The sequence below is a fragment of the Clinocottus analis genome, unplaced genomic scaffold (assembly GCF_023055335.1).
Source record: "Clinocottus analis isolate CAN_PGR_092001 unplaced genomic scaffold, fCliAna1.0.p SCAF_8, whole genome shotgun sequence".
NCBI classification, from domain to species: domain Eukaryota; kingdom Metazoa; phylum Chordata; class Actinopteri; order Perciformes; family Cottidae; genus Clinocottus; species Clinocottus analis.
Window position 1 is genome coordinate 17,032,440 of NW_027176240.1, and position 27,836 is coordinate 17,060,275.

General features: G+C 45.0%; 1 protein-coding gene across 4 annotated transcripts in view; it reads left to right on the forward strand.

Annotated features, from left to right (window-relative positions):
* The first annotated feature begins 1,002 nt into the window (after positions 1 to 1,002).
* The window catches only part of LOC137780160 (sorbin and SH3 domain-containing protein 1), a 39,139-nt gene continuing 12,305 nt past the window's right edge, over positions 1,003 to 27,836 (forward strand). For 2 of the 4 annotated variants that reach the window (XM_068568539.1, XM_068568540.1), the window contains exons 1-16: positions 1,003 to 1,159; positions 10,730 to 10,772; positions 11,472 to 11,558; positions 11,947 to 12,063; positions 12,836 to 12,942; positions 13,070 to 13,208; positions 13,434 to 13,463; positions 14,341 to 14,483; positions 14,774 to 14,834; positions 14,990 to 15,064; positions 16,719 to 16,754; positions 16,933 to 17,035; positions 18,130 to 18,244; positions 20,029 to 20,112; positions 24,304 to 24,353; positions 26,271 to 26,449. In XM_068568539.1, coding sequence (XP_068424640.1) covers positions 11,525 to 11,558; positions 11,947 to 12,063; positions 12,836 to 12,942; positions 13,070 to 13,208; positions 13,434 to 13,463; positions 14,341 to 14,483; positions 14,774 to 14,834; positions 14,990 to 15,064; positions 16,719 to 16,754; positions 16,933 to 17,035; positions 18,130 to 18,244; positions 20,029 to 20,112; positions 24,304 to 24,353; positions 26,271 to 26,449 — 1,273 coding nt within the window. In that variant the 5' untranslated portion in view covers positions 1,003 to 1,159; positions 10,730 to 10,772; positions 11,472 to 11,524. Of the gene's footprint in view, positions 1,160 to 10,729; positions 10,773 to 11,471; positions 11,559 to 11,946; positions 12,064 to 12,835; positions 12,943 to 13,069; positions 13,209 to 13,433; positions 13,464 to 14,340; positions 14,484 to 14,773; positions 14,835 to 14,989; positions 15,065 to 16,718; positions 16,755 to 16,932; positions 17,036 to 18,129; positions 18,245 to 20,028; positions 20,113 to 24,303; positions 24,354 to 26,270; positions 26,450 to 27,836 lie in introns of those variants that run through there. The other 2 variants (XM_068568541.1, XM_068568542.1) reach the window with 2 other exon arrangements.

Here is a 27,836-nt window from a genome sequence, read left to right on the forward strand (position 1 = left end):
TTTAAACATCATTTGTAACATTTCACAAGTGGAATCCAGCTACACAAGGTCACAGTCATTATGCACTAAATTTGGAATATCAACTAACGTTGGGATTTCAACCCAGCTATCCAAACATTTACGTTAAGTTTTTAACAACAACCTAGCTAAATCTATGTATTTTGGTTCCCAAGAAATGTATGTATTTATATTAGTTGTATGTGGACAACTAGTTTTACCAGCTGTGCTAATTAATATTTTTGTGTTATTGATGATTCAAGTGACTCTAATTGGTAATTAAAAAAGCGCTATACATGATTGAAGTATTATCATTATAATGTAGATGTTTTGTTCATAATGTTAACCCTTTGGGGAATTATCCATAGTTCCCCTAAACTCCACTGAGCCTGTCTGCATGTTTAACTAATAGTTTTGGTTTCACTGGCTTCAGCTTCACACTGCTGTATTGAAGGGCCTCCATCACTTCTATCCCTGATTCCCGCCTCAACCAGTAGGTTAGCTGTTGTCAAGTAAAGCTAAGTCGCGTTAGCACCGTGCTAACGTTACGCTGCGTTATGCCGTTAAGCTAACGTGCTAACGCTAGCTATGTCAGTGAACACAGTGACTCAACGTAGGTTAAACTAACCTAAGCAGCTAATTTAGCAGATGATTCTTTCTCGGTCGAAGGCAACGACAAACAGGCTCACAGGAATATATTCAGGACTCACATCCATCAAGTGGTCTGAAACAGGACTCCTAATGATAGCAAATAAGGCTCCTTGTTTCCGGTTTACTATGCGCTATTGCTAACACGGTAGCTATGTTGTTTAGCCTTCTCCAAGTAGCCCCCCCAAAAAAAGAAAAGTATATCATACCAGGTAAAGTGCTTCAAATCCTAACATTTTTTTGATACATTATTTTATTGTACATGCAACTTTAACATTTATTTTTGGTTTAATTACGAAGTGACTCGAGTCTCGACCTTTATTGTGAAGAGGCGCCCCCCCCCCCCTCACCCCCGCCGGGTGGTTGCGTAGTGCGGCGTCGCTGACGCACGGAGGGCCGGTGAGGGGTGTAGCGCTGACGGGACGCTGGTGGAGGGCAGCCGTCGGCGCGCAGAGCTCAGTGAAGTGTGTCTGCAGCAGCAGCGAGCTTAACGCTGGATAACCATCACACGCAGGTAAGCATGTTCCTGCTCCACATCACTGCTGCTTCGGCTCTTCTAATACATTTCATAACTAGCTTCTTTTTATTTAAAAAAAATCTTTTTTCTTTTTTCTTATTTATTACATTGACACCATAACAGCTGACTTTGTGTTATTATCGTGCCATGCAAAACTAGCACCACTTAATGCGTTTATCTTATTCATCACGTATCCACAAAGCGTGCATTCAGCAGACTTAATCGGACGTCAAGTGGCCTTTTTTCAAGAGTAAGTCCATTTGGCATTGTGCATCTCAGCAGAGAGGCGCGCTGGCTTTGGGACAGTTACCGCAGTCCACACAGGCTGATCCACAATGCCAGGAGGCGAGCCAATTTCTCAATTCTGGGAATTAAACGCTTCCTGACTTTGTACTGCCCGGTATCATTTCTTAAAAAATTTGACTGAATGCATCCTTGCCTACAGTGTGGTTGTTTTCTTTCTGGTGGCAGGTTGCAGCGAGGCTCACTGCAGGTTGCCCCAGTGAGTCATGGGAGCATGAGAGACACGCATGTGGAATAAGGCCGTGACATCAGGACCGTTGATGGGGCGCGTATTATGCGACATGAAAGTGTGAGGAAAAAAAAGTTGATCGAGGACCATTTCGATATTATTTTTCCGCACTGTGTTGTCAGATGGGACTGCAGTCTTTTGTCATTTTTCGTTGGATGGATTTGAAGATGGAGATGCCTTGAGCGATTGAAGCGTTAGATGATTAGTGCTGCATACTTTAGTCGTGATACAAGTCTTATTTTAGGGGGATATTTTAGTCCTGTTTTATACCTCTTCCTCCAGCGTGTGTGTGTGCATGTGCACGAGCAGCTGTCTTGTGTAACTGCACTGTAGTACTCGTGCGAGTAGTCTCTGCAGCTATTGACACAGTGGACCTGAATGTTAAACTTCCTGTTCCAGTCTGACAAACAGGTCCGCCTGAGGCCTCATAATGAACTGCATGTGACACGAACAACTGCCTCACAGCACAAGTGTGGACCTATATAGACACGCAGACAATCAAGTATACTGACCCTTTTGTTGTTGCTTTTGAAGCACTACAAAGCACCGCCAGAATAGGCTTTTTTTTTATACCACACAAAGTATTTGACAGAGAAGAAGCTCTACAGTGATAAATGAAACATGGATTAGAAAAGAAAAGCTCAACACTTGAAAACAATACCAATAAAAAGCAATTAAGTACCATGTTTGAAAAAAATATATTCTGACCTCTTAATGTCCTTTTAGCACATTTCAGAATCTTTCTTGTACAGCGTTGTACCTCCGTTGAAAAATTGAAATAAACATTGCAAAAAAATGAGCTTCTCCACAGTCAACGAGCCGCATCGTTTTCCCCTGCAACTCAGCAGATGTATTCGTTTTGCGTTTTCATTCATTATTTTACTACAATGGTGATTTCTTTTTCACTCCAAGGGATCTGCGTAACAAGATGCGACGCACGCTTGATGAAATATTAACCCCCAACACAAATAATTCATCAATCGCTTCGAGGACAGAGGCCGAAGGAATCAGACTGATCTCCTGAAAAGAAAGTTTTTTTGCCATATGGAATGAATATTTCAAACTCTTCTGCTTGTTTTATCGCATGGACACATTGGATAGAGATAGTGTCAATGAAAAAGTGTTTACTCAGAGAGAACGGGACCTCAGTCTGCTCCACGTTAACAGACTTGTGCACGCTCTGCTCCGTTTTATGAAACACTATTTTAAATCCGTCCTGCGAAGGCATGGCTTGTGTCCACTCTGCTCACGGCTACTTCTGAGTATTATTAAGTCAGTAGTAGATCAACAGCGTGTGAAGCAGACCCCAGGTTGATAACATGTCAGCAGAGGAGTTGCAGATGTTTACGCTAATATGGCAGTCGGTTTGTGTGTGGAAATGGAAGTCATACGTTACCTATAGTGGCTCCGCCGGGAGCGTATTTGCTGTAACTCAAAGAGCGGCTGAGCCCCTACGGCCCACTGCAAGTTACATTTGAACCATGTGAAGCAGAGTTTTTGGTTGAGATTAAAAGGATCCAGCATGTGGATACTTACATGTATTCAGTTGACATATGTAGAACTGTAGCTTTTGCAGTAGTGTATATGATCAGTCTGAATTCTTCATGTTATTTCAGGCGTTGTGCTCTGCATCAACAGGGTGCAGAGTGATGAATGTAAAACATAAAGTGCCGCTTTTCTAAGCCATGTAACTGTCTCGGTGTTGCTTTTTCCAAGACGCCAGTCAGAGTGTTGCAGCCTGGTCTTTTTGAGCTAGACAAAGAGAAATGATAACCTGTTGAGTAAGCATGGGGACCTTGTTGGTATGAACCCAGCACACTTGTTAATATTTCATGAAGCTTGTTCAGAGTCAAGTTACGCAGGTCTCCTAGATTTGAGAGGAGCAACCCTCGGGCGCATGAATCTCAAAACCTGAATTTCAAAGATTTACCAGATCAGGATGGCCTAAGGTTGAGTCTTTTTTTCCAAGATGATCTCCGTTTGGTTTGGAAATCTGACACTAAACATTGGAAAAGATGAACAATGTAGTTTATTCAAGTTAAGTCAACACACACGCGTCATTAGAATTTGCTCCCTTGGCCAAACTTGTGTCTATTGCCTGATAGTTTGACACATATGAGAAAGATATTGTCTTTGTAGTGAAGGCCAACTGCACCCATGTGTTTCCGAATGAGAGTCAACTCAACAAAACTGGACAATAGCAGAAATTATTCAATGATATTCTTCTCTTTGTCTTGGTCTATTTCTTAAAATCTTCTCATTTATTAGAGTTCATGCACGCAAACTTGTCCAGTGAAGCTTCGATGTGGACCAGAACCTTTGTTGCGACAGTGTTTGTTGAAAACATCCTTGTCTTTCCTGTGAATTACGGATAGCTTCAAACACCAGGATTCTGTTTTCACTCTTCTTGATGTTACAACAGGTTGCTTAGCAACCCCCCATCCCCCCCCCCCCTGTAATCGCCTGGTTACTCCATCTGCTGCCTTGGGCTGAAGTGGATGGTGAAGTGTTATGCTTTGGTTTTCCAAGGTTCGTGGCACAAAGACAAGACACGTCCTCCCCCTCCCCCCTCCCCGATCAGGGACACATGTAAACAAGGCAGTGAAAAGACAATTTATGCTAGTGATGGATTTAAGCAGCACTCCTCGCCGCCCTCACCGTTCTCCCCCTCCCCTGTGTGACACGGCAGCGGCTGATGTGGAAACAACAACAATCACGCCAGTTGTTGGAATATACCAGCATGTGTCCTCGCTCATCATCACGCGAACCAGACCAGAATTAACAAGCGACAGTGATGCATGGCAGCTTTAAAAATCACTCACCGCAATATATAACAAACAATAATGAAACTCTAATATCTGCGCCGCCAGCTACGCATGGAGCCGGGCTGTTGTTGACGGAGCGGCCTCCTGCGCTTGTGTCGGGGTGTGACGGGTCGAGTCAGATGGGGCCGGCATTCCTGGAATAGACAGATGATGGGGAGCGCGCTGGAGTCCTGGCGCGCGCTCGCTTCACACGAGGATGCCTTTATAGCACTTTGAATTGCTGGATTATCACATCGCCGTTTATATTCACGTTCAGCCGCCATATCCTATGACTCAATTATCAAGTGGTCCTGTCACATAGGCGCTCACGGAGCTATATTTAGGGTGAAAACATCCAGCAGAGATGAGGAAACACTCTCAGCACTCTCACAGACAGTGATTTGAATTGTCATCGGCGCTCACCTAATGTGCGCGGTACGCCCAATTATCTAAGCCGGGAGGAATCTGTTGGGCGCAGCTCAGCTTGTTATCTCGATACGTGGCGTCAACGGAGCGTCATGTGTGTATCTCCTGTTCATATTCCCAAATTTAATGGCAGTAACTTATTGTCGTGGATTTCTTTCCAATTTCGTCTTAACAGTTAATGACTCGTCAGACGTTCGACTTTTTGCCTACCAAAGTGAACTCTCTAAAAGTCCCCCCACCAACCCTCTGAAGACACACCGCAGGGCTACTTGAATATTTTGTTTAATGTTTACCCAGTGATCCAGGCATTCTCACTCTTGGAGTGCAGCCTGGAGCCCTTCGCTGTGAAGATGTATCTCCCTGGGTAAACTGTCAGCTTACTGACATTCTTGTTCCACTGGCTCTAAAAGCCTAGCAGGCGCGTTATAAGCGAGGCTGCAGTCCTCCCCAGGACACCTCACACGTGCTCGCCAAGTGTCCTCTGTCCCGGGGATCTGGCCACGGTCACTTCCAATGACTGTCGGGGCTTCTCGTGGACACGCTGGCAGGCTGCAAGCCTCTCCGAGCACCGAGGGACACGTCTTTCACTGGCTGGTGTGATGGGGTGCTTCTGTTGTTTTGTCGTTTTTTTGGGGGGCCCTCTGATAAAGGACATTTTATGCCTAAAGGTCACAAACATCACAGTGATGCCGTTGGATCCCTACAAACTCGTTAAGTCTGTGATATTTCATTAGGTGAGCTCCGAGGAATGAAGTCGTAGAAGCGCTGGTCATATAGACTCAGCGTAAGCTCCCTCCATTATCAACATGAATGCCTAATCCTGCCTCGAAGCCTGTAATGACTGCGGCGTTTAAGTTACATACATTTCCTTTTATGCTGCACTTGTTTGAAATGAACTTCAAATAGCTCGGTCGAGGAATGTGTAGAATCCCAAGCTGCCCGTCCAGCGTGGAAGCTGTTTATGGAAGAGAGTTGGAAGGGTAGGTGGGTGGATGGGGGGGGCTCTTCTCAATTAGGGGGATAAGCTGCTGCTTCGGAGCGGCCCTTTCGAGCCATGTTTGGAGCTATCTGGTGGGATCCACGCACAGCGCTGGACAGCTTCGCTCCTCTCTGCCATTTGTTGACAAAGCAGAAGTCTAACGGAGTTACGCAACGGCCCTCTCTGTCCGTCCATAGCACAGCTGAGTGTGTGACGAGAGCTCTTTTGTATTAACAAAGCTCACTTTTAAGGCGGCCTCGGACTTCGACACAGAGACCCCCTGTGTGAAACCCATCGTAGCTCAACTTGGTACCACCCCACCTTTGTTTGGATGTCACAGAAGGGGGGGGGGGGGGATAAAATCTGGAGCCGGATTCAGATGAAGGGATTTGTTGCTGCCATGGTACACTGGACATTGAACTCATGAAGCATTCCTGGGGGAAAAAATCAATAAAAAATATATACATAGTATATCCAATGGGGTCAGGGACATTTGTTGGATACCATGCAGTTTGTGTTTCCCACATCTAATAAGATGGAAGTTCCTCTCTGATCACACACACATAAAAGTGGTCATTTTATTGTATTTGTAATTTAAGATGATTCTTGCAATTTTGTTTCTTAAATTGAATTTACAATTTCTTTACTTCCCACGACAATCCAGAAGCTGTGGTCAGTGACATGTTATTTGTCTTGGCTTTATTTAAGAGAAAAAATTGGTGGTGAAACAAATCATCTTCATAATTTCTTGGAATGAAAATTGATGCATATCAAGGTCCAAATATCATCTTTGTTATAAAAACATTGGTCGATCTTCAAAATACAAACATATTTTCTGGCCCGAAATTCAACATTTTGGGAAATATACTCATTTACTTTCTTTCCAATAGTTGGAATAAAAAATTGATGATTATCTAATGACTGTATACGCTCAATATAAAACCAGAACCAGCAGCCAGTTAGCTTAGCTCAGCATGGACTGTAACTGTACGAACGCTAACTATCACGTTTGATCTTGTTCGTTAAATTCGTACACAAACAGAAGCTGTGCTTTTAGGAAAGCCAGGCTCGCAGTTTCCTCCTCCTGCTAGTCTTCATGCTAAGCTAAGCTAACCAACACCTGGCTCCAGCTTCATTTTTAAAACACAGATGTAAGAGTAATTATAGTTCAAGTCATTTTACAAGGTAAAAATGACTCAAACATTCACAGGGTTTGCTTTACTAAATGTAAAGACTAACTTGTACCTAATTGTCTTTGGCTTTAGAACTGATGGTTGCATAAAAATGGCAATTAGAAGAGTATTTTATGTTGAAAATGATAATGAAAATAATTATTAGTTTTTGACCTGAGATGTTTCAAACTGTAGTATCCACCTCCCCGTGTGTATCTTAATTAAAAAAAATACAAATATCTTTTTAAAGATGTTGGTGTCATAGGTGTGCGTGCGGCCAGTAAATGCCACTGCAGTACTTCATCATGTTGACCGCAGTATTAAGACCTGGGTTGACTCATCCAGTAGTGAATTCCAGCCGTCTGTCTGTCTCTCATCTATTGGCCCTGCAGGAGCTTTTTCCAGGAGGCTGGGGGGATTTTATATGGTGGTCTGCATAGTCGTTGAGTGGGTGCTACATTCCCGGGTGGCATGTGGTGACAGGTCCATCTGGGCACGCCTGTTGTCAAAAACAAACAGACTCCCTTACATAGCAAGGGTCAAGGTCAAAGCTGGGACCGTCACCGCCCAGAGGAGACCCTCAGAGCTGAGCCAGACGCCCCAGGAGGCTCCAGAGGGACCTGATGTGCGTGGACTAAGGACTCGCTGTGCTCATCATTCAGTAGGTAATGAGCCTCCCTCGATCCGCGGTGACGTGTTGGAACGATCGTAGTCTTGTTGCAAGTTCCTTGTTTGGGAATGGCATTTTAGTTTCACACCGAGCATCCAGTTTGAGATGTATGTATTAGTGATTGTGTGTGTTTGTGTTTGTGTGTGTGTGTGGGTGTGTGTGTGTGAGAGCGTGTCATATAGTGGAGCTAAGAGAGCTGCAAATGGGAGGAATCCTCTTGCATGCTTTTAGGGGTAATCCCACAAGTTTGAGAGCAGAGGGTCGTGATCTTCCTGAAGGGTCTGATCATTGTATTACATGAATAAGGAATGGTTTGTACAAAGTTTGTTGGGTCGAAGAATTTAGAGCCTCAAGAGACAACCAGAAGTCTAATCTAACAATGTAAGATCACGATGCGTCCGTTCACCAAGAAACCCTGGTGAAGAATATGAGCTTCAACCGTACTAAGTTCTTATTGTTGAGCTCCTGGGTTTAACTTGCTATCTGCTGACCTTTGAGCCCACCTTAACATCATCATCCATTTGTCGGTGCCTGAGAAATTCTTCAAATTGAGCCCATTTGTGAAGAAGAACTCTTATTACCCTGTTTATCTTGGCCCAGTCCCTTGCTGGCCGTCCCAGAGCTCTCGCACTAGTCTCCTCTTTTTTTTCACAGGGCTGGCTGTATGGCATTTTTTGCCAGGCTCTGCTCTGAGGCATCTCTTCCTAAAAAGGCCAGGGGGGTGGGGAGTGAGTATCCGTGCTCTTGTGTGTTTATACAGCCAGCTGAACACTGCGAACTGTCATCGTCTCATTATCTATCATATGTGATAGGGTTTGATCACTCTTTATTCTGTACGTTCACCATCCTAGGGTTCGTCTGAGGACACAGCGGAAGCACTCCTCACAGGAATGTCCATTAATGCTTTCCCCTAAGATCCAGGGGGGGTCGGGAATTAAGTCCATTTATTATAAAGAGACAAGGGAAATAACTACAGAGTGTCTGATACTTGGAGAACAAGCTCTGCTCCAAGACTGGAAGAAGTTTTATAAGGTCTACAACTTTGCATCCCTTGAGGGGGGCGGGCTTGTTTGGTATCGTTCCCATTTTCCCTCATCCATTTAGGCCTATTTGTGGAGGTTTCCAGCTGGAACATAAGTCCCCTGCCTGTTCTGAAGGTTGGCTTATTTACCGCCGTGTGTAAACACGGCGCTCACACGGCGCTCACACGGCGCTCACACTGTCTAATGCTAACTCAGAGTGGAACAAGCACAGATACGACTTTAGAAGCACCGTCGAAGGAATACTAGATGGATCTATTAATTCCTGCTTTTTCCATTGCCATCATCCATAGCCTGCAAAAACAAACACACTACGAGTGTTTTGCGTGTGTGTGTGTGTGTGTGTGTACATGCATGCTTGAGTGACCGTTTGGATGCCTTTGCTTGCGTCTTGACTCAATCAGCATCTGAAACGGGGACGTCTCCTAAATCAGTCGTGCTGGCTGGGCACAATGGGAGGCCCAGCGGAGCAGTGGGAAGTGTTTCACAGCCACTTTACTGGTGGCCTTGGTTTTGCCTCCGCGTGCTCCACTGATGCAGCTCAGATTAACATATGTTTGTTCTCCCTCACACCCTCCCTTCTCGTCCTTAAAGGGGAACGCGGATTGCAAGTTTGAATTCATATAACTGGTTTTAAGACCGACCAAACGTCCACCCACTCAAACTAAAGGCCTGCAAAGCGAGTCGGAGACTGAACTGCGCCGACAGTACTGTGATCAGCAGTATATCTTTTACAACGCCACTGAGATTTAACTGATAACAATCACCAAAACGTGTATATGGTTCAAATAGAATCATTACACACAGAAAATTCCATTCCCTAACAAATTTCACAAGTTGACCTCCTCGACTGTTTTTTGGTTTCATCATCAGAGATATCACTGTTGAGTTAATGATTGACCGTGATATTGGACTGTGAGAATGCGATGAACATCGGTCTGCTGTTTGTTCCCTTTGCTGCACATTTTAATATCAGCGAGGTTAGCTTTTATAGCAGGAAACATCATTCTATGTATTATATATTTTCATGTGTAGTGCCAGAGGCCATCAAAGCAAACTGTTCCATGAATGGAGCTGTTAAAGCTGTGAATGTGTCATTGATTACTAATAAAGTATGAAGTCTTGTGTGTTACAGATTGGATTTAAACTGACGGCTAACGGACCACCGCCTTCCTGTCTGGCTGCATTGTATCTCGTTTCAGTGTGTAACCCAACCACAGCACTACCACAATTTCATTAGCTGTATACGTTCCCCAATTACAGCTATTGGTGGCAGTGACTCCACTATTTATACAGCCAAGCCTGCTCTGTCAAGTAATGTGCAACGGTGCTCCAGTACTCACTTCTATAGCACAAAACACCTTATGTTCCTATCCTTATGTTTCTTTTTCAATTTCATCCTTGTGAAACCTTTATTGAAACTTATTTAATTTGATTATTTTATTTTGCACATTTTTGATGATCGCTCCAATCCCAAAATTACAATCTAAGATTTATTTTATATCCGCTGTCCTATATCTGTGAATTCCCATGAATATTATTTATTCATTGAATTAGTATTTTATATGACTGGAAACGAGCATTATCACAACAATATAACGTTATGTGCAGGTCAACACTGCAGCAAGGCACTGGCCTGGTCATCTGCTGGTGACCCTGTCCGGCTACATGAATACACAACTGTTCAAAATCACACGTGTCGGTCTGGGAGGCTTTTTCCCTCAGGCTAACTTTCTTAACTGCACTGTACGATCATTGACATTGAATGAGACGTGGTTGTGTTCGCTGTATTGTGTCGCCGCACCGATCGCTCTCTTTCTGTAGATTCTCGAGCTGATGTTTAATGATGCATCACACTTAATTGTGTGTGTTTGTCCCCCCGGATATCATTTCCTTTCCATGATGACACTGTTGAATATTTGTTCCCCTGTGTGTCTCCTCCAGAGCTCTCCACAAGGGGGCAGCGTGAGACCGAGCACAACTCACAGTAAGTCGTCTCGCTCACACGTTTATGAAGCGGATGTCCAGGGGTCCGCCCTCAGGGACATTTTGAGCATCAAACACTTCACTTTCTACATTCACAACAATTTGTGGTGGAAATTGCTTTGTTCATGAGAAGGAAAACACATCTAAAAGCAAGGTGACAATTCAAAATGTAAAAATGTAATAGAACGTAAGGCAGTAATAAGTCTCTGTATGAAGTGCAGCTCACAGCCGCTTCCCAAGGTTTTTCAGTAGAAAGCATCCGGAGGTAGCGAGGAGTCTCCAAACAGAGTTTCTCTGTAAGTGAGGGAGGACGCAGGACAGCGCCACATAGCTGTCGGTCTTGTAGTATTGTAATATTTGCTTACCAACTCAAAAACTAAACTAAACCTAAAAAATACAATTTTAATTCTCACAGCAGCGCAGGTGACAGACTAGACTAGATCCTCTTGCTTATTTGAAGCTGTACTGGAAAACCTTTTCAATCAAACGTATTGCTAGAGACCTCTCAGCAGTGTTCGGGACGTGTCCCCAACCTCTATGCCCATGAATTGGATGCTGGTTGAGCACAAATACATTCAAATCATGTTCTCTTTCATTTAAAGCTTTTTATTGGTCTCAAGATGTCTAATTACTTCTCTCTGTTCCTACACAATGTCCTCTAAATAGACAATAGTCATCCTTGTCTTTGTATGTGTTGAAGTCCCATCAGGTCCTCGAACAGTCTGCGCCGTCAGGATCACGCCTCTGACGACCATGAAAGGCTCCCCAGACCTGATCCCTGCCGCAGGTGACGAACCCCTCCGCCGCTTCAAGCTCTCAGTGCCCCACAACCTCATGCGCACAGAGTCAACTCTCTAAACCCACGAGCTCACAATGTCTTCATCACGTTATTAACCTGTGCTGACAAGCTCCTACTGCTCTACTTCCTGCTCTGACGGTGTGACCGTGGCAATTAGTTTTCACAGGACAGTCGGATATATAATTTGATGGCCTGGTTCTGGTGTTGCAGCTCTATTTCGGTCATTTGGGGCACGAGGTAGCAATCACTCGGATTCCCAGCATCCCTGAAGCAGGAGTGCACTCTGAGAGTACCAAATACACGACTGTCACGTCTTGAACGATGAGGAGCTGTAAAGGTGACGCTCCTATATTTTGAACCCTTTTTTTTTCTGCAGATTTGGACCCGAGCAGAGTGTGCAAGGGGAAAGGAGTGGTGACCCTGAGGGCCACCCTCGTCCACATAGACGACGAGGGCCGCATCAGCGCAGAGCCAAATGTCATCACAACGCCAAGTAAGTCAGAGCCAGGGCCGTAACAAATCTCTGCACCGTGGAGGAGTGCGTAGCGGCCGCTAACAGTTACGTGACCCTGTGAAAACGAGACACGTCGCCGCAGAATGTGGACAGACGATGCGAACGCCGCGGTGATTGGAAAAAAAGCATTTCATCATGTCCCGTCGTCATAAATATTGCCTGCATGCCCTTCGCAGTTCTGTTTTCATGTCAGGATTACATAACGTGTCGTTTTTTTTCGAAGTGAGCGCTCAGAGCGGCGATAAAGGCCGCAATTGCTCATATTTTCATGTGAGAGTCAAAGAGCGTTATTGTTGAGTCCCGCCCACTGCGCTTGGGAGCAGGCGCCTGGTCTGTGGGCTTGTTTGTTGCGTATAGCACAGTGGAGCCGGACGGGAGGCCGGCCAAGGCTTTTGGGGGAGATGCTTTAATTGTTCTAGAGCCTGAATATAAAGGCCATTGGAACAAACAGCCTTTGCAGCTTACTGAAAGGCCGCTTTGTTCTGATGACAAAGTTCAGAGATTGTGGGAGAATCTCTTTTTCCTTTTTTTTCTCTTTTTTCTTTCTTTTCCTGGACATATTAGCATCTCTGAAAACCTCCAAGGAAAGCATTCGCGTCCTGTGAAGTGAAACAAGAGATTTATTTGATCGGGAACTAGCTGTTACGATTCAGGTTTGACTGAAATACACAACTTTTTAGTGTCCTCCCCAGTGGTTTTCATTCTCTGCTGTACTGGCTGCCAAACTGAGGGAGCTCTGGACTCTTTTCAGGTGGCTGGACAAGCCAGATTAATGGAGACGGCTCTAAAGCAGGAGTGGCTGAGGGGGGCAGCAACATAACAGCTAATTTACCTGCTGTAAACAACACTCAGTGCCAGGTACGTCTACTTCCTCCCTTTTGAACACTGCATCTTTGTTTGTTTTGTTGTTACAATTATGAAATTTCAGTGAAATTCCCTTGAAAGCTTTGTGTAATTGTTTTTCTTTTTACTGTTACTTTTTTAGGCCCAATTACCAGAACGTCTAAAAGAGAATCAGGCCCCATCCTCCGCTGACGTTCAAAGCTGCATCACGACCTCCAGCTCTGTCTATCCCTGCACCAGCACAGTTAACCCCACCATAGTCCTTCTGCAACACAACAGAGGTGAGCGCACCCGTCTGTCTGTGATGGACGGGTGTCATGAAGAGTTCACAGAAGCGTTTGAGTTTGCAGTCAACGTGCTTTTTACATGTTGGTGCGGCATCTCATCAGTGCACCATTAGCGCTATCCTGCTCTGCGTCACATGTAACCTGTGCTTCCTCACTTTTGCTTCATTTGCTGAGTCACATTTCACTGTGCTGTCCTTGTCTGTCTTTCTCTCACAACAGAGCAGCAAAAGCACCTTCCTCATTTCGAAGGTATGCACTGGGCCCCTAATGGATGTTTGTGACGTATTTGTCATTTCTGAGACTTCGCCAGCAGCAGTGCCATTTTTTTTTATACCAGAGCGATATATTTATTTTTCACGAATTGAAGCATCTGCCACCCTCCTGCTGCCTCAACACAGCCGGCTCAATGTGTTCGCCGCAAGCCTCGAGAAGTTAATGAGTCATGTTTAATTCATCGACGTGTTGGGAACATTGAAACAGTTTATCAGTGGAAGGAGAACGCACCACATCATACACGTCATACAAACGTCACGGGCACAAGATATTTTCTACATATTCTTCTGCAATTCACATTCTGGTTTTGCTAATTGCAGACATGCGTCAAACCAGATTTAATTTCATGTCTGTTTGTTTGCGAGGCATGCGAGATTCTACACTTTCTCCCACTGACGTGACACCTGACAAATCCCATTCTCGGGGGCCAAGTGTCACATGCTGCATATACGCGACAGAGTTTACCTCATCGTTTCAATACTCCGTGTTGCAATGTCTTGGAGGGGAGTGCACTCTGATGACACTTGGTAAGCATTTGTGCACATATTTTGCACAAGAAATGCATTCGTTTTGAAGTGATGCTTCATTTATTTTGTGTTGATGTTTGCGCTCTTTTCTTTTTTTGGTGGTGAAAACACATCATGTGAGGTAAAATGAAACAACTGGGGAGTTTGACGTTGTTTAAAAGTCAAAAACCTTGACATGATCGGCAGCAAAGTATTTCAAAGTGTGTTGTGAGCAGCATGAGGCATATTACGTATGGTAGCCATAGACTCTCTACGGAGGTTGAGACACAAACATGCTTTGAATTGTGAGTTTTGTTTTTGATGTTTGCTTATTTTTTCCAAAACAGACCCGACCCCAGAAAGGGACAAAAGCCCTGATCCTGGGAGAGACTGTGTCAGCCCGGTCCCTGATATGGACTGGAAGAGGCTGCGGCTGTCACTGCACTCCCCCGTCCTCGATCCTCTCAACAAGCCCATTGTCCCCGTACGGGTGAGCAACTGAACCTTCTGTCAAATGAAGACAAATCTACTCGATTATGTGTGCAATGGGCCTTTTGTTCAAATGATGCATGAGTCTTTGATGTTACAGTACAAAAGTTAGTATTTATAGAGAGCAAATCCCTCAACATTGTTGTAGCAAAGCATTCAGCAGAAAGAGTTATGCTTGAAAAAATAATCATATTTTAAATGAAGAAACCTTTTAAGTGGCGTTCCCCTTTAAAATCACAATGTTGACATGTTTGTCATCTGTTCATTAAATCTTTACATCTAAAATTTCAGAACACTGAGAAGTCCAAAGACTGGTACAAGACAATGTTCAAACAGATACACAGAATACCTGGTAAGAGGAAAATCTGAATCTCTTTGTTTTATTTTGTCTCATCAGTTTTGTTCGTCGTGTCCCTCTCTGTTGGTGGCCACGCCCTGTGTGTGTGTCCAGATGTGTGTTTGTATGTTATGTCACGCTGTGCTCTGTCTCTCCATCACTGTGCTCAGAGCCTATTGAGGAAAACCCTTACCGCCCCACCTACATTTTCCCCGACAACTATGACATTCAGATGAAACCAAAAGGTATCCGATGGCAGTGACTCCGCTCTCGTTGGCTTTACTGATCTGCAGCCATCCTTTTCCCTTTCAAATACTTTGGCTGTCATACCTGCCACTGTGGCAAGTATAACACCACAACTTTAAGATACCCAAAGTATTTGAAAGGCTTTTACCTAATGTTTCCCAACGTCTGTTCTCATACCATACAGACACTATCTCCACAGGTTTTAGATACACTGCAGGTTTCGTGCAGATTTCCTGATCTAACTTCTTTTTAAATCAGGGCTTTTTTATAGAAGATATTTTAACATGTCACAGTGGAAAAACACAGGTGTACATGATAAAATAAATATATATATATTTTTTCGTGCTTCAGGGTCCTAGTATAATGCACGCTGGCGCACCGTCATGACTTACTGAGATACTTGAATGGAACACAGTTATTATTATTATTAGTGACTGTGCTTTTCCTACTGTGACAAGTCAAAATGGCTGCTGGGAAAAAGGCCTATGGGCTGAGAGGTACACATACAGTTAAAGGCACAACCTGTGATTCAAATAAGTCGAGTCTCACTACTCAGAACATACGATTACACATACACTTTTTAATTCTTTGACAGGCTGTAGACATAAGACTTTTTTTTTTTTCTGTCTGTTACGAGTCCCCCAATTCTATGGAAATGAAATACAACATTTCTGGAGTACCCCTTTAATGTTTTACTAGGCTGTTAATAGACAACTTTGTAAGAAAAAACATGCGTTCAGCCTTTAACATCATACGTGATACATTGACATCGACACGTTGACAAGGATGACGCACGAAGCCTCGTAGTGCCGCACTACTTTCTCTTGTAACAAGTTGTAACACTTCCTGATGCCTTTTCTCTTTTTCCTGGTAATCATCTCATATTCAAAGCTTCAAATGTTTTGCTTTCTTCTTTTGAGATATCATGTTTCACCAACAGCATCATCGTTAACAGGAGAACGTTGTTATTTTTTGGCCGTAGTGTACTATTTTTGCCACTAGATGCTGCTGTGCTCCTGCACTGAGGCTGCGGGCTGTGGTGCCCTGTGTTGAGTTCCTCAGGCAGAGTGAAAGCCTTCAGACTGTGTCGCGCTCCTAACAAGCGTCACCAATCAATGTTTAGCAGATGGCTCAGGTTCGATTCATGCTCCTGGTTTTAGTTTTTACGGTCAGCCGTGGTGAAGGGGGACAAGATTTATACGCGCAGAAAGAGCCTGAACGATTGTATTGCTTCTGCAGTCTCCGCTTGACATGATTTCCCCCCTTGTGTGGTTGTGACTGATATGATTCAGGAAAATATATCTCTTTTACAGAGATACAAGTCTGATTGTGGCAGTCACAACTTTTTTTCTTTTGCTTTACAATGCATTATTTATTCAGAGCCTCGGTGCCCGTCGATGCCTGCATCCCATTTATAGCTCAGTAATGCTTCCTGTAAAGTGCTTTGATTTGACACTCTTTGGTTGTGTTCGGTGAACCTGTAATGCTCGGCCTAATGGAAGGTGTGAGGTGTGTGTGTGTGGAGGAGGTGGGGGGTCAATGTCTTATGAATAATTTAGTTTGGGGCTATATTCATTACTTTTAAGCCTCCAAAGCATAGATAGATACACGTTGTACTAAATCATTTTTGGTTGTTGTCTGCGCCTCTTTCAGACGATTGTCCCACACCCTTCGGTTACTTGGATGATGGTGAGTTTTGGATTCTGACTTTCATTAACGTACAACACCATTATTAGTATTTATGTAGAGCATGCAGCATACACGAATTACAGCTACACATTGCTGTTGTTGATGCATTAATGCCGTTAAGCATTACGCTGTTGACCTGCACATTGACATTATTTTGCCCTTTTTTTTTTTTTTTAAGTGAGAGCTGTCCCGCGATCAAAAAGTGACGTGGAGGTGGATTCAAGAGGCCGGTCAATGCCTGTGCCAACGCGCTCCTCCTCCCTCAGACCCTCCGCCAAAAGGTCAGCGTCCTCCATCTGCTCCAGCATCTCCGTATGCCGTTCACTTTGATATTTGGTACCAAAGCACCGTGCTGTTCATGTTTGTTAGTGAAGAAAGGAGACGTTTACAACTCAGAAGGCCAGACATGAAAAATGATACATGTCAACATGAATATAAGTGTGTGAGTGAAGGAATTCTGTTAATGTGTCCCTGTTATATAATATATAATGTCTGTAACGGTAGCTCCTGATGGTAGCTCTTATGTTCCCACAGTGTGTTGTTGTTGTTGTGCTGCTCTTTATTTACATAAAGCACTGGTGAGCGTGACTAAACATGGCTGTGCACAGCAGAGCAATATCTGCTTTCTGACTTTGCAAGTCTGATATTATTTTGTCCCCAGTGGCTTCCACTACTGTGTCCACCAGTTTGTACCGGAGGTGTGATTAGTCTCACCCCTACACACATGCACACAAACACACACATGTCAGCACCGACACAAAAACGATCTGCTCTCAGAGAAATGAGTGATGGAGTGATGAAGGAGGACAGGTGATGGAGGATAAACTGTTGCCCACCAGAGCTGCAGATGACATGTCAAGGCCTGACCTTCCTGTTTCCTCTGGGCTTATGTATGAAGGGGGCGCAGGCAAAGCATGTCTTTGTGGAAAAAAAATAATAATAATAACACTGCTTGACGTTCTTGACACTCGGAAATAATTTCATTCAGAAAAGGAGTTTTCCGTGTAGAGGGAGGATAGGTGTTTCTCATTTAAGAGTCTTATTTTGGGAGTAACTTTGGCTCTATTACTGGAATAAATCCTCCCAGGAAATGCTGGGCTCTGTTTTGTGTCACTGGCTCCAATCTTGTTTGCCTTATCGAGTTACCGATTTGGCTGAGCCGCGGATTGGATTTTCTGCCATATCATCATTAGAGGGAGAGAGAGCTAGAGAGAGCAGGGATAATGAGGGCAGACGTCATGTTTGGAGGAAAAAAAAACACACAAACAAAATAATATCTGAGCCTATATGCTGGTTGCCATGGAGACTTCTTGATAGGGATTGGCTCTCTTCCATCCCACACCCCACCCCTCCCTGACACCCGCCCCTGCAACAGGAACGAGTGGGAGCCCCCGGATAAAAAGGTAGACACCAGGAAGTACCGCGCCGAGCCCAGGAGCATCTTTGAGTACGAGCCAGGGAAATCGTCGGTGCTGAAGCTGGAGAGAACGGTATGCTCGCCGCCTGCCTGTCTGCCTCTTTCTCTCCCGCTCCCTCTCTCTCCCTCCCTCTCTCTGTGTGCATGTCTGTGTAAGCTGTGTCAGCCCCACTCTCCACCCACCACGCACACCCCCACCCACCACCTCTGTATCTAAGCTCCCGGGTGGCAGCCTCACTAACAGCTCGGAGGGCGACGTACGTGTCGCCTGAATCGCCATGTGCACCACATTCCTGACGGGTGTCCCGTTGCGGTGACACATGATCCTGTCGGGCAGCGGGGGAGTATCGCTTACAAGGAGAGCCATTGTCTGCCCGTCTTCAATTTAAGGTTATTGGGTCGAATCGGCTCGGTGTGAGAAGGATCCCAGCGCTGACACAAAACATGGATCCTGCATGTGCTTTTTTGTGTGGGGGAGTGTAACGCTCTCGGCCCCACTTCCCTCTCCAGCCTCAGCAGTTTGTGCTCAATCAAATGGCGCGGCTTTAGTCAGTGTCCTTGAGGGCTGTCTTTTGATGATGAGCTTTGTTTCGTATGATAGGTAATTGGCAGCTGCTTCTGAGATAGACAGTGTAATATTTACCGCAGGTGAACGCGTACGTTTTGCATTTGAGATCTCAAATCTTTTGTAATAGAGGACACGGAGGTGATCAGCAGTGTGAGGAAGTAGATGATTATGTAATTACTGTTTGTCTGATGCTTCGGTGACATCAAGCTAGTAGATGTCGCTAGCCCAACATCTGACCGGATCCCAGTGGCAACAAATACACTCATTAGAGAGAGTTTGCCCCAGTTCATCCTGGCCACACTGGAAAATAATGGACTCGGTTGTTTTTCAATCACAAGCTCAGTTTTTATGGGTCAGTGTTCCTGTTTTCCTTTCTACATCAAGTCTATTGTTTTTGCTCTCTGGTGCTGAAAGATGTGTTGCCTCAGCCCTTATATAAAATACGTTTTCTGTTTTTTAAAGATTGTAATATTACATTTCCAAAGATTGCATGTTTTGTTCGTCGTCATCTTTATGTGTCGGCTGATTCGATAAAATAAATGCCCTTTTTGGGTAGTATTTATTTATGAATGAAATGTATGCCCATATGTACATTGAAACAGTTTTTGGTTGCTGAAATCCAACCTCCTGTTCATACTCAACGGATAAACAAGTACAGTGACCCGTAACTTTCTTCATGTATGTGTGAGTGGAATTTGATACTTTGGGTAATTGCTTATTTTCTTTCTTGTGAAGAGTTTGATGAATACACTGAAACATATATGTATATATATATATATATATATATATATATATATATATATATATATATATATATATATATATATATATATATATATATATATATTTGTCCAGTAAATATAAAGCTAAAGCCAGCCGCTACTTAGTTTATTTTAGATTAGCATAAAGACTGGAAACAGGAGGAAACAGCTCGCCTGGTAACAGCCCCTCTAAAGCTCAACGATTGTGTTACTGTTGGAGCTGCAGATGGTTCCCAGTCTTCATGCTAAGCTAACCTAATTGGCTGCTGGCTGCGGCTTCATATTTATCGAACAGACTTCTCAAGTAAAGGATCCAAGTGTCAAACCAGTCCTTGATGGACTTGAACAAATGTGAAGCCTATCCTTTAATTCACTCCCTCAATGAGAACATCTGAAGTGCTGCTGATTAAATATGGTGCTGGGCTCAGTCACCAACATGTGATCGGCTCATTACGTGTTTGTATTCTGTGCTGTCTGAACTGTCTTCTCTTTGTCTTTCTCCTCCTCCTCTTGTTGCCATGCCCCTAGACTCAGGATGTAAATCCAGAAGATGTAGATTTAGAGAATGAGCCTTGGTATAAATTCTTTTCAGAGATGGAGTTTGACAAAGCGGTAAGTGTCCGCTGTCTTTAAAGTGACAGTGTTGTATTGCATGTGATAACATCCCTGTTTAAATAATGCCTTAAACAAACTGTGTCTGTCTGTAAAGGCTACTCCAGTTTCTGCTTCCACTTCCGATTTTGTCCTGAATAATGGATTTAATGATCCTGCACATAAAAGGTTATGTGACAGCATGTGTCAGAGGAAAACGTGTTTCCTCTTGAACTAAATTTACTACCATGTGTCCTGTCAACGTTGCTTAATAAGACCAACGTTTATACATCCCTCTTTTTAATCATAAACTCTTTGTTAACTTTAACTATTTTTGGATGTTTTACAGCATTCCCATCTACAGCATTTATTTTTTAAAAAGCATTTGACATATGACATATGCTATTTGTCATCCCTCGTCATCACCTCATACACTTTAAAAGGATTTTTAACCCCCTTAGTGTCTAAAATAGTCAACTGAGATCTATTTTTGCCCTCTTCAAAAGTGTCTCTTAGCTATTTACTGATGACTGTGATGCTGAGTGAGCGCAGTCTGACCACTTTACGTTAGCTGTGGCTTTTACCCTGCGCAATTTAGATAGTAGGCATTTAATATTGTTTTGAGCCTGTTATACTCGGAGTAGTAGTACCGCAGTTGCTTGTGATAAAGTATTGATTAATACATTACAGGGCTGTTTTGAGTCATCAACCTCCTTTTTTCTGTGCGCTGGCTCTCGCAATCCCTTGCCCACCGTGGCGCTACCCCTGTTCCTCTTCCATGATGGTGACTCAAAGTCCAAGAGGAACACAACGATTCGCTTATTTTTGGTATGTTCACCTTGCCAGCTAGATGAGGCCTGGCCCGGATGATTCATCCAGAAGTCACTCTTCACTTGGGGAGTCTGCTGTTCTCACAAGCATTAGGCTCCAGGATAATAATAATTGCTGCGTCTGTTTTCTGGTACGTTTACCAAAATACCCAAACGGGCGTGTTGAAGCAGCAAGTCCGTGCCTCGGGCCTTAGCTGGCACCAGACAAGCGCGGCACTGCTCGCCTACAAACAGATGTTGATACCTCTCGCTCTCTGTCAGTCGGAGCCACACCGCCACACCCTGGATCATACGAGGTGGCACCACTCGCTACCACATGAGGTCATGTCCTAGCATCAGCCAGACGCAAAGTCTCCAGCTCCAAGTTGGTGTATATGTGGAGAAGGTTTAGTGGTGGAGGCGGCCGACTCGGTCTCATGGCAGCCTGGATGTTTGCCAGATGATTTTGGCTTGATGACTGGCTCCTGTTTAATGTCAAAGTCACTTCTAAAGCGGCACCTGGTATGCGTAGTATTTGACCTTAAGACCCAGCCAGACACTCTGGCTCATTGGAGTTTGATTGACATATCAGCACTCACTCGGTTTTACCGGTGGAGAGATACGGTTGGAAGTCTGCAAAAACCCACACTGCTTAGGGGTTAAACAAATAGCTCTGGTCCAGTTTGGTCTTGTTCTTATTAAACCACTTCCACTCATTAAGTAGTATTACTTGACAGTATTGAAAGTTCCTCTGATCGACATCTTTCTAACCGTCTTCTTGTGGTTTCACACCACTAATTAGCCAGTTGTCAGCTGAATAACTCTAAAGAGCAGGCTTAGTGTAAGTCACACATTAGATAATCCTACGAGACTGCATTTTTTTCTCTTCCTCTTCATGCCGTCCTGTCCAATCATCTTCACTCGTCACACCACTCCTCGTCACCTAATAGCCACTTGGGTGAGAGTGACACCTGTGTATACTCACAGTAATGGTCCTCCTGGTTAATATGAACAAGGAAAACACACGCGGTGACAGTCACGGTCAAACACAGGCCCATCGACTTACGTAGATGGCTGGAGATAGACGGCCACACTTAGCTATGGTTCATGAAACCGTAGCTAAGTCTGCCCTCCCACCCAACCCACCCTCTATGACCGACAGAGTGGCTCCATCTGGGGAGCATGTGCAGACGACGGGTTGCTGCCACACTGTCTCAGCGCTGAGTTACATAGCACCCCCGCTCCTCGCCCCCCCGCTCCGCCACCTGACCCATTCCAAAGGAGGCGACTCTGTAAGCCCGCGAGCTCATTGTGCTTTCATATTTAACCTCTGTTACACACTTGGCCTTTACCTTTAAGCGTTTAGCGGAGATGAGACAGGGGTGGGGGCGTGGGGGTTTGGGGGCTCTCGGCTATAACAGGCCCTTCACACTGGGGGAGCTGTTTGTTTTCACGAGTACACATCAACACAAATAAGGTGCTGGAAAGAATGAGATTCATGTTACCATGACCTACTCATGATCGCTATTTTGAATATGAAAAGCAGCCCTGAGTGGCCCGGGACACCTGTTAGGAAACTTGCAGAAAGAATTTTGCAGAAACGTAGTCAACGGTGCTCCACTGACTCACCGAGGCATTCATTCTTGTCCATATACAGCTCCGGACGTGCCGTGCTCTCGCTGCTCCCAGCGTGTAGTTTCATCTTCGGTGTGCGTCTTCATCTGATGAATCAGTTTTTAGTGTCTTGTTTTAATACACTCTCTTCCTCTAACTTCTGTCCTTTCAGTTCATTAGCGGGATACAAACGTCCCTCGTAGTAATCTGATCTTAAGTGATGTCAGTGTAGGATAAGTGCCACACAGTTTTACCCTATTTAAATAAGAAAGGTTCACATAAACTGACACTAATCAGGCATCTCGTAAATAACCAGATTAAGATGCCATTCCTTTACTCCAGATAAGCTTTCCATGCTTGTTTCCTGTTTACTTTCCACTGATGCTGTGTGTGTATTAACCCAATTACCCAGGGGTGCAAGAGGACACTATCTTCTCCCCTTTATATCAGAGTTGAAGAGGAGGTGGGTGGGGGTGATACAAGATGTGCCGGAGCGAGGAAGAGCTGTAGATTATTCAATGACACTGCCGTGTTCCCCCGAGTCGACATTGGAACATTTGCCTTTATAAATAGACTATAGACCTGCCAGCCTGATGTTCTGTTCTTACACAGATAGGCATTTATTCTGAAAGGTTATAAATGATCATCCTGCCCTGGCAACTAAGTGGAAAGGCATGTTGTGGCAAATGGCGCTGTGGAGAATGCTCCTTGTCTGGTCATCGGTGTGTGGAAGCGGACACTTGGCCGCGCCGTGGGGAAGTGGACGTGGTATTAACGGCAGGGCCAGGCTGGCTGGGATGAGGATTGTGCAATCGTATTTGCAAACAACACTTGCGCTCTTATTCATAGTGCCCCGTGTCATATCCTTTATTTTTACCTGCTGTGACGTCTGAAAAGAGGGGAGCAACAGAAACAGTGGGCTAAAATTAGTTGGCTCTAAACGATTCAAAATGCTTGTGGGTGCTACCACACTGAATGACCACCCCTTATGTTTTGGAGATAATATCTGCTTCTAAATACCCTCTACTTTTACTCTTGTAGGCCTTTCAACATTATTCACTCACGTTTTCCTCTCAGTTTGTTTATTTCTGCCTTCATGTTTGTTCTCTTTGTCTTTACAACTGTGTTATAATGATCTGTGAATGAATTCGCTTGACTGTATTATTTGCTTTGTCAGTTAGCATTTGTGTCTCTTTTCGGCTCTTTAAGTGTGTGAGATAGAGTTTTGAGTGTGTGTGTGTGTGTGTGTGTGTGTGTGTGTGTGTGTGTGTGTGTGTGTGTGTGCGTGTGTGTGCGCGTGCGCGCGCGTGCGTGTGGGTGTATGTGTGTAATTCGGCCTGCTTGCACCACCAGCTGGTTGATTGTCCCCGGTCTGGTCCAGTGGTAATGAGAGTGACTCAATACCAGACAAAAGAAACGGCTTCACTGGGAGACAGCAGCTCATTGGCTGAGCCTGTGACAGCCCCCTCCCCCCCGCATGGGTGCCCCCTGACCGATGCACGCCCACCCGCCCATTTCCCCCACTGCCCTCCCCTCCACTCTTCCTACTGCCGCTTGTTTTCTCCAACTTGCATGCAGGCCAAAACACACGCTTGCTCCTCCATGCCAAGCCCAGTCCGGAGAAGCTAAGAACCCCGGCTGCTCGAGACAAAAAGACTGGAACAGCGAGTGAACGACAGCGAGGAGGAGAAGAGAAAATCTGACCGCAGCTAATGCCCCTGCCTCTGTTCTAGCTGGAGGAGACCTTCCTGTGGATCTATCAATGACTTCTTTGTTTGGTTTGTTGCAGAGTGCCCCCTCTTTCAGCCCCTTGGAAACTGCCTCCGACCTGCAGCAGTAGTAAGTCCATGCCTCCTTCCCTTTCCTGTACTTGAGCTTTCAATCTCTCTCCCTCCCTTACAGCATGTTGATGATTATTTAAGGCATGTTATGGGGATAAATGTCAGTGAAAGATTTCTCCACCCTGTAGAGCTGGCCCACCGGCAGCGGGGGGACTCCTGCTTCCTGAGGAGATCCCGTGAATCAGGCAAAAGCTACCAGAACAATGTGTCCTCTGTCCGTATTTCATGGTGTTTGTTGGGAGGGTGGGAGACATGACTGCTATGTGAGGATTTATTTAAAGACAGCAACCTGGATGTCACTGGGATAGAGGGAACTCACCCAGCTGCTGCATAACTTAAAAACCGTTATCTTCTTCTGAATGGGTGTGTGCACAGAACTATGAGCAGCAACTGCACTGGAGGATGCTGTTACTAAAACAAAGCCGGTCGAGCCCTTGATCTTTTTTGTTTTTGTACGATGAGGTTGACATCTTCTATTTTTGTTTGCGTCATAAAATGTAAGGAATTCAGGAACGAGCCATGGAGACGGTCTCGCGCCACAGTCCGGGGGAAAATAAACTTCCTCCCTCCAATTCTGCTCCGAACTTTCCATCTGTTGCAATCATTATGTCACCATGGCCAAGTATGTGAAGACAGATCCCCAATCCAACTTTTTAATTCTTCGGTTTGTTGTTCATGTTGAGAGGAAGAGGCTCCCGGTGGAGGGGGGCTGGAGGTTCCCTCACCCGAAATGTTCAAAGGAAACTTCAAGTCATAAACTGACTTCCTTCAGAGGCACATATGTTTAGGGCAGGATGTTATTTTTTTCCCCTCTGGGGACATTTTGAAGAAAGTTCTCGTCGATCCATCATTTGATTGTGAAACGCAAAACCATACGTACCAGCGTGGCGGCGTTACATTCGTGAATGAAAAAGCTTAGTGTGTGTTTTTTAGGACTCGGTCAGACACCTGATGTGTTTGCATGTATTTAGAAGATTTGATGGCATTGTATGAATGGCCTCACCGCAAGAGCTGCCACAGCGATGCAGCAGCAGCAGCAGCGCAGTAATTGGCATTTAAATGAGCTGTGTGAGAGTCGTGAGAGTAACCTGCAGAAGGTTCAGCCTCTGGTTCTCTCACAGGCCGATTACTGACTGTTATTTTACCAGAACCGTTACAGGAGATCGACTTAAATCTCACACGGCTCCTGTCCTGCAGATTTCCTGTATAGCGTTCATGTGAATTCTTGAAAGTAACCCAGAACCAACATGGTTTTTAATGGCTCACCGCAGTCAGCAGTGCAGGCAGCTATGAAAGAGCTTTTTGTGTGAGGTACGGGAACAAGGAGCGTAATGTAGCCATACATTTGGTGTGAGCTCGTAAAAGTCTGACTTAGCAACGCTGTAGATGTAAAACCCATTTTTGGAAAATACTAACTCCTCTTTTTACCCAACACTAGTGAGAAGGGGGTTTGCACAGGTTTTCATTTCATCACTCTTGGTTTAATGAACGCTTTTGTCCGCACGAATAGAGAAGCAGCGTGAGTACCACGTGAAGGAGAGTAAACCTGACAGCATTACAGGTGCGCGGCAGGGCCTGATGCACCATGTGGGAATGTTCGAAGAATATTTATAGAAATGTGTCCTGACGGCCTCTCTGGAATGTCAAGATGTGTGCGGTGGCAAATCCCTCCTCTTAACGTCAACTTCCAAATTTCTTCACTTTCTTTCTCAAGTTAGTTTTTTCCTGTCTCTGATTATTTTGTCTCCCAGCAGTCTGCCAGGACAGGAATTACCTCAAGACACGCTAAATGAGAACCATATGACAGCTTATTACCCAATTTGGCTGCCTCTGGTTGTACAAATGCAACAAAACTCCTCTGAATGAGATGGGCTGTGTTTGATTAGCTGTCTGCGTTCCTCTCATCACTGTCTAGCTCCTCGAGCAAGTCTGGACACAGCGAAGTGGAGAAGGACGGGGGATCATCCACGGGTGAGCCCGGAGCTCCAGAATGCGACCGCCATGTTTACAAGAGCGTCCTGGAGGGCGGCGACATTCCCTTACAAGGTCTGCGGGCCCTAAACAAGCGCCAAGCCAGCTCCTCCTCATCTAAAGGTAGGATAGCAGCCGCGTTATATATATGTGGCCAGTAAAACGGCAGGTGTGTGCATGTTTATGGATGGAAGTGGGGCTAGACAGCACAGCAGGCTATTTAAGGCCTTTCCTGCCGAGATAGAACCAATGAGTTACAGACATGATGTTCGTCTGCTCAAAGACAGGGATACATGTGTTTCCAGTTACCTTTTCTGTTGGAATCCAAACAGTTTTCTTTGCTCCCAGACCTCGCGGCATCGGCCAATCACCCCGCAGCATTCATTCCCCCGCCAGCTTTTGATTTATTATTGATGCCATGGATGTTTTCATCAAACGTGTACTGGCCATCTGCTTTGGAAAACTCATGGAGGGAGTGAGGTTGTCTCGCTAAGTCGATGGAAGCTAACCTTGGAGAGTTTAACACCCCCCCACTCCCACCCCCACCCCCACCCGCGACTCCCCCCTCCACCACCACCACCTCTTGCTCCAGTTGTGAGCCGCCAGTCGCTGGGCAGGCTTAGGGCGAGACTCCAGAGCGTTCTAGCGCCAGGGAGCGGAGGGCCAGAGAGGGGATGGATGGGGAGCGAGATAAACAGACATGGGTGAGATAAACAGGAGGGACACAGAGGGTGGGTAGGCATGAGGAAGTCAGCTGTCAGTGTGAGGTCCGAGGCTGGAATGCCTGCGCACATGGCCGGAGGAGGGGGACACGGGGAGGACGAGATGTAAGGACAGGGACACTGTGATCCAATGCGAGTCATTACTGTACATTACATCTGGAAAGACACACCATAGATAGACAATAGAGTCAAACGTTTCCACTTCAAGTTTTGTACTTTTCTACAATAATTACTATTATATTGACGAATGGAACAACAACCCAAAACATATTTGAAAAAAAGGGAAATTGTGGTGCCCAGTAAATGCATTTGTCTCTCCAGTCAACTGACTAGCACGCTCATTCATTAGCCTCTTGCCCAAAGAGATAAAAGCCTAAAGTGCGAGAAACCAAACAGTCTCTGTCTTGTGCTCACGAAAGACGAAAATATCTGTATCAATGTTTTGTAGAACCAAACCTCCTCGGGAGATTTTCAGTGGGCGGGACTTTTTTTCTCGATTAGAATATCTAGTTCACTTTCTCTCAGTGTGTGTTTTTCTGCCGGATATGAATGTGACAGATGGGTTACTCATGCCACTGAAGTGTCTCGCAGCATGTGAATGTGTTGTGTCACTTCCCGGCTCCATCTGCGGCGTTATCGCCGGCACGCCATAGCCAGGAACCGCGAGTGTTCATCAGAGGTCTCTGACAGACATATTTTTACCGGGCAGGTTGACTCAGGATTTATTTTTTATTTACAACCGTGTAGGGGAGCAGCGTATTAGCAGGGGTGCCATTGGCCATTCATCA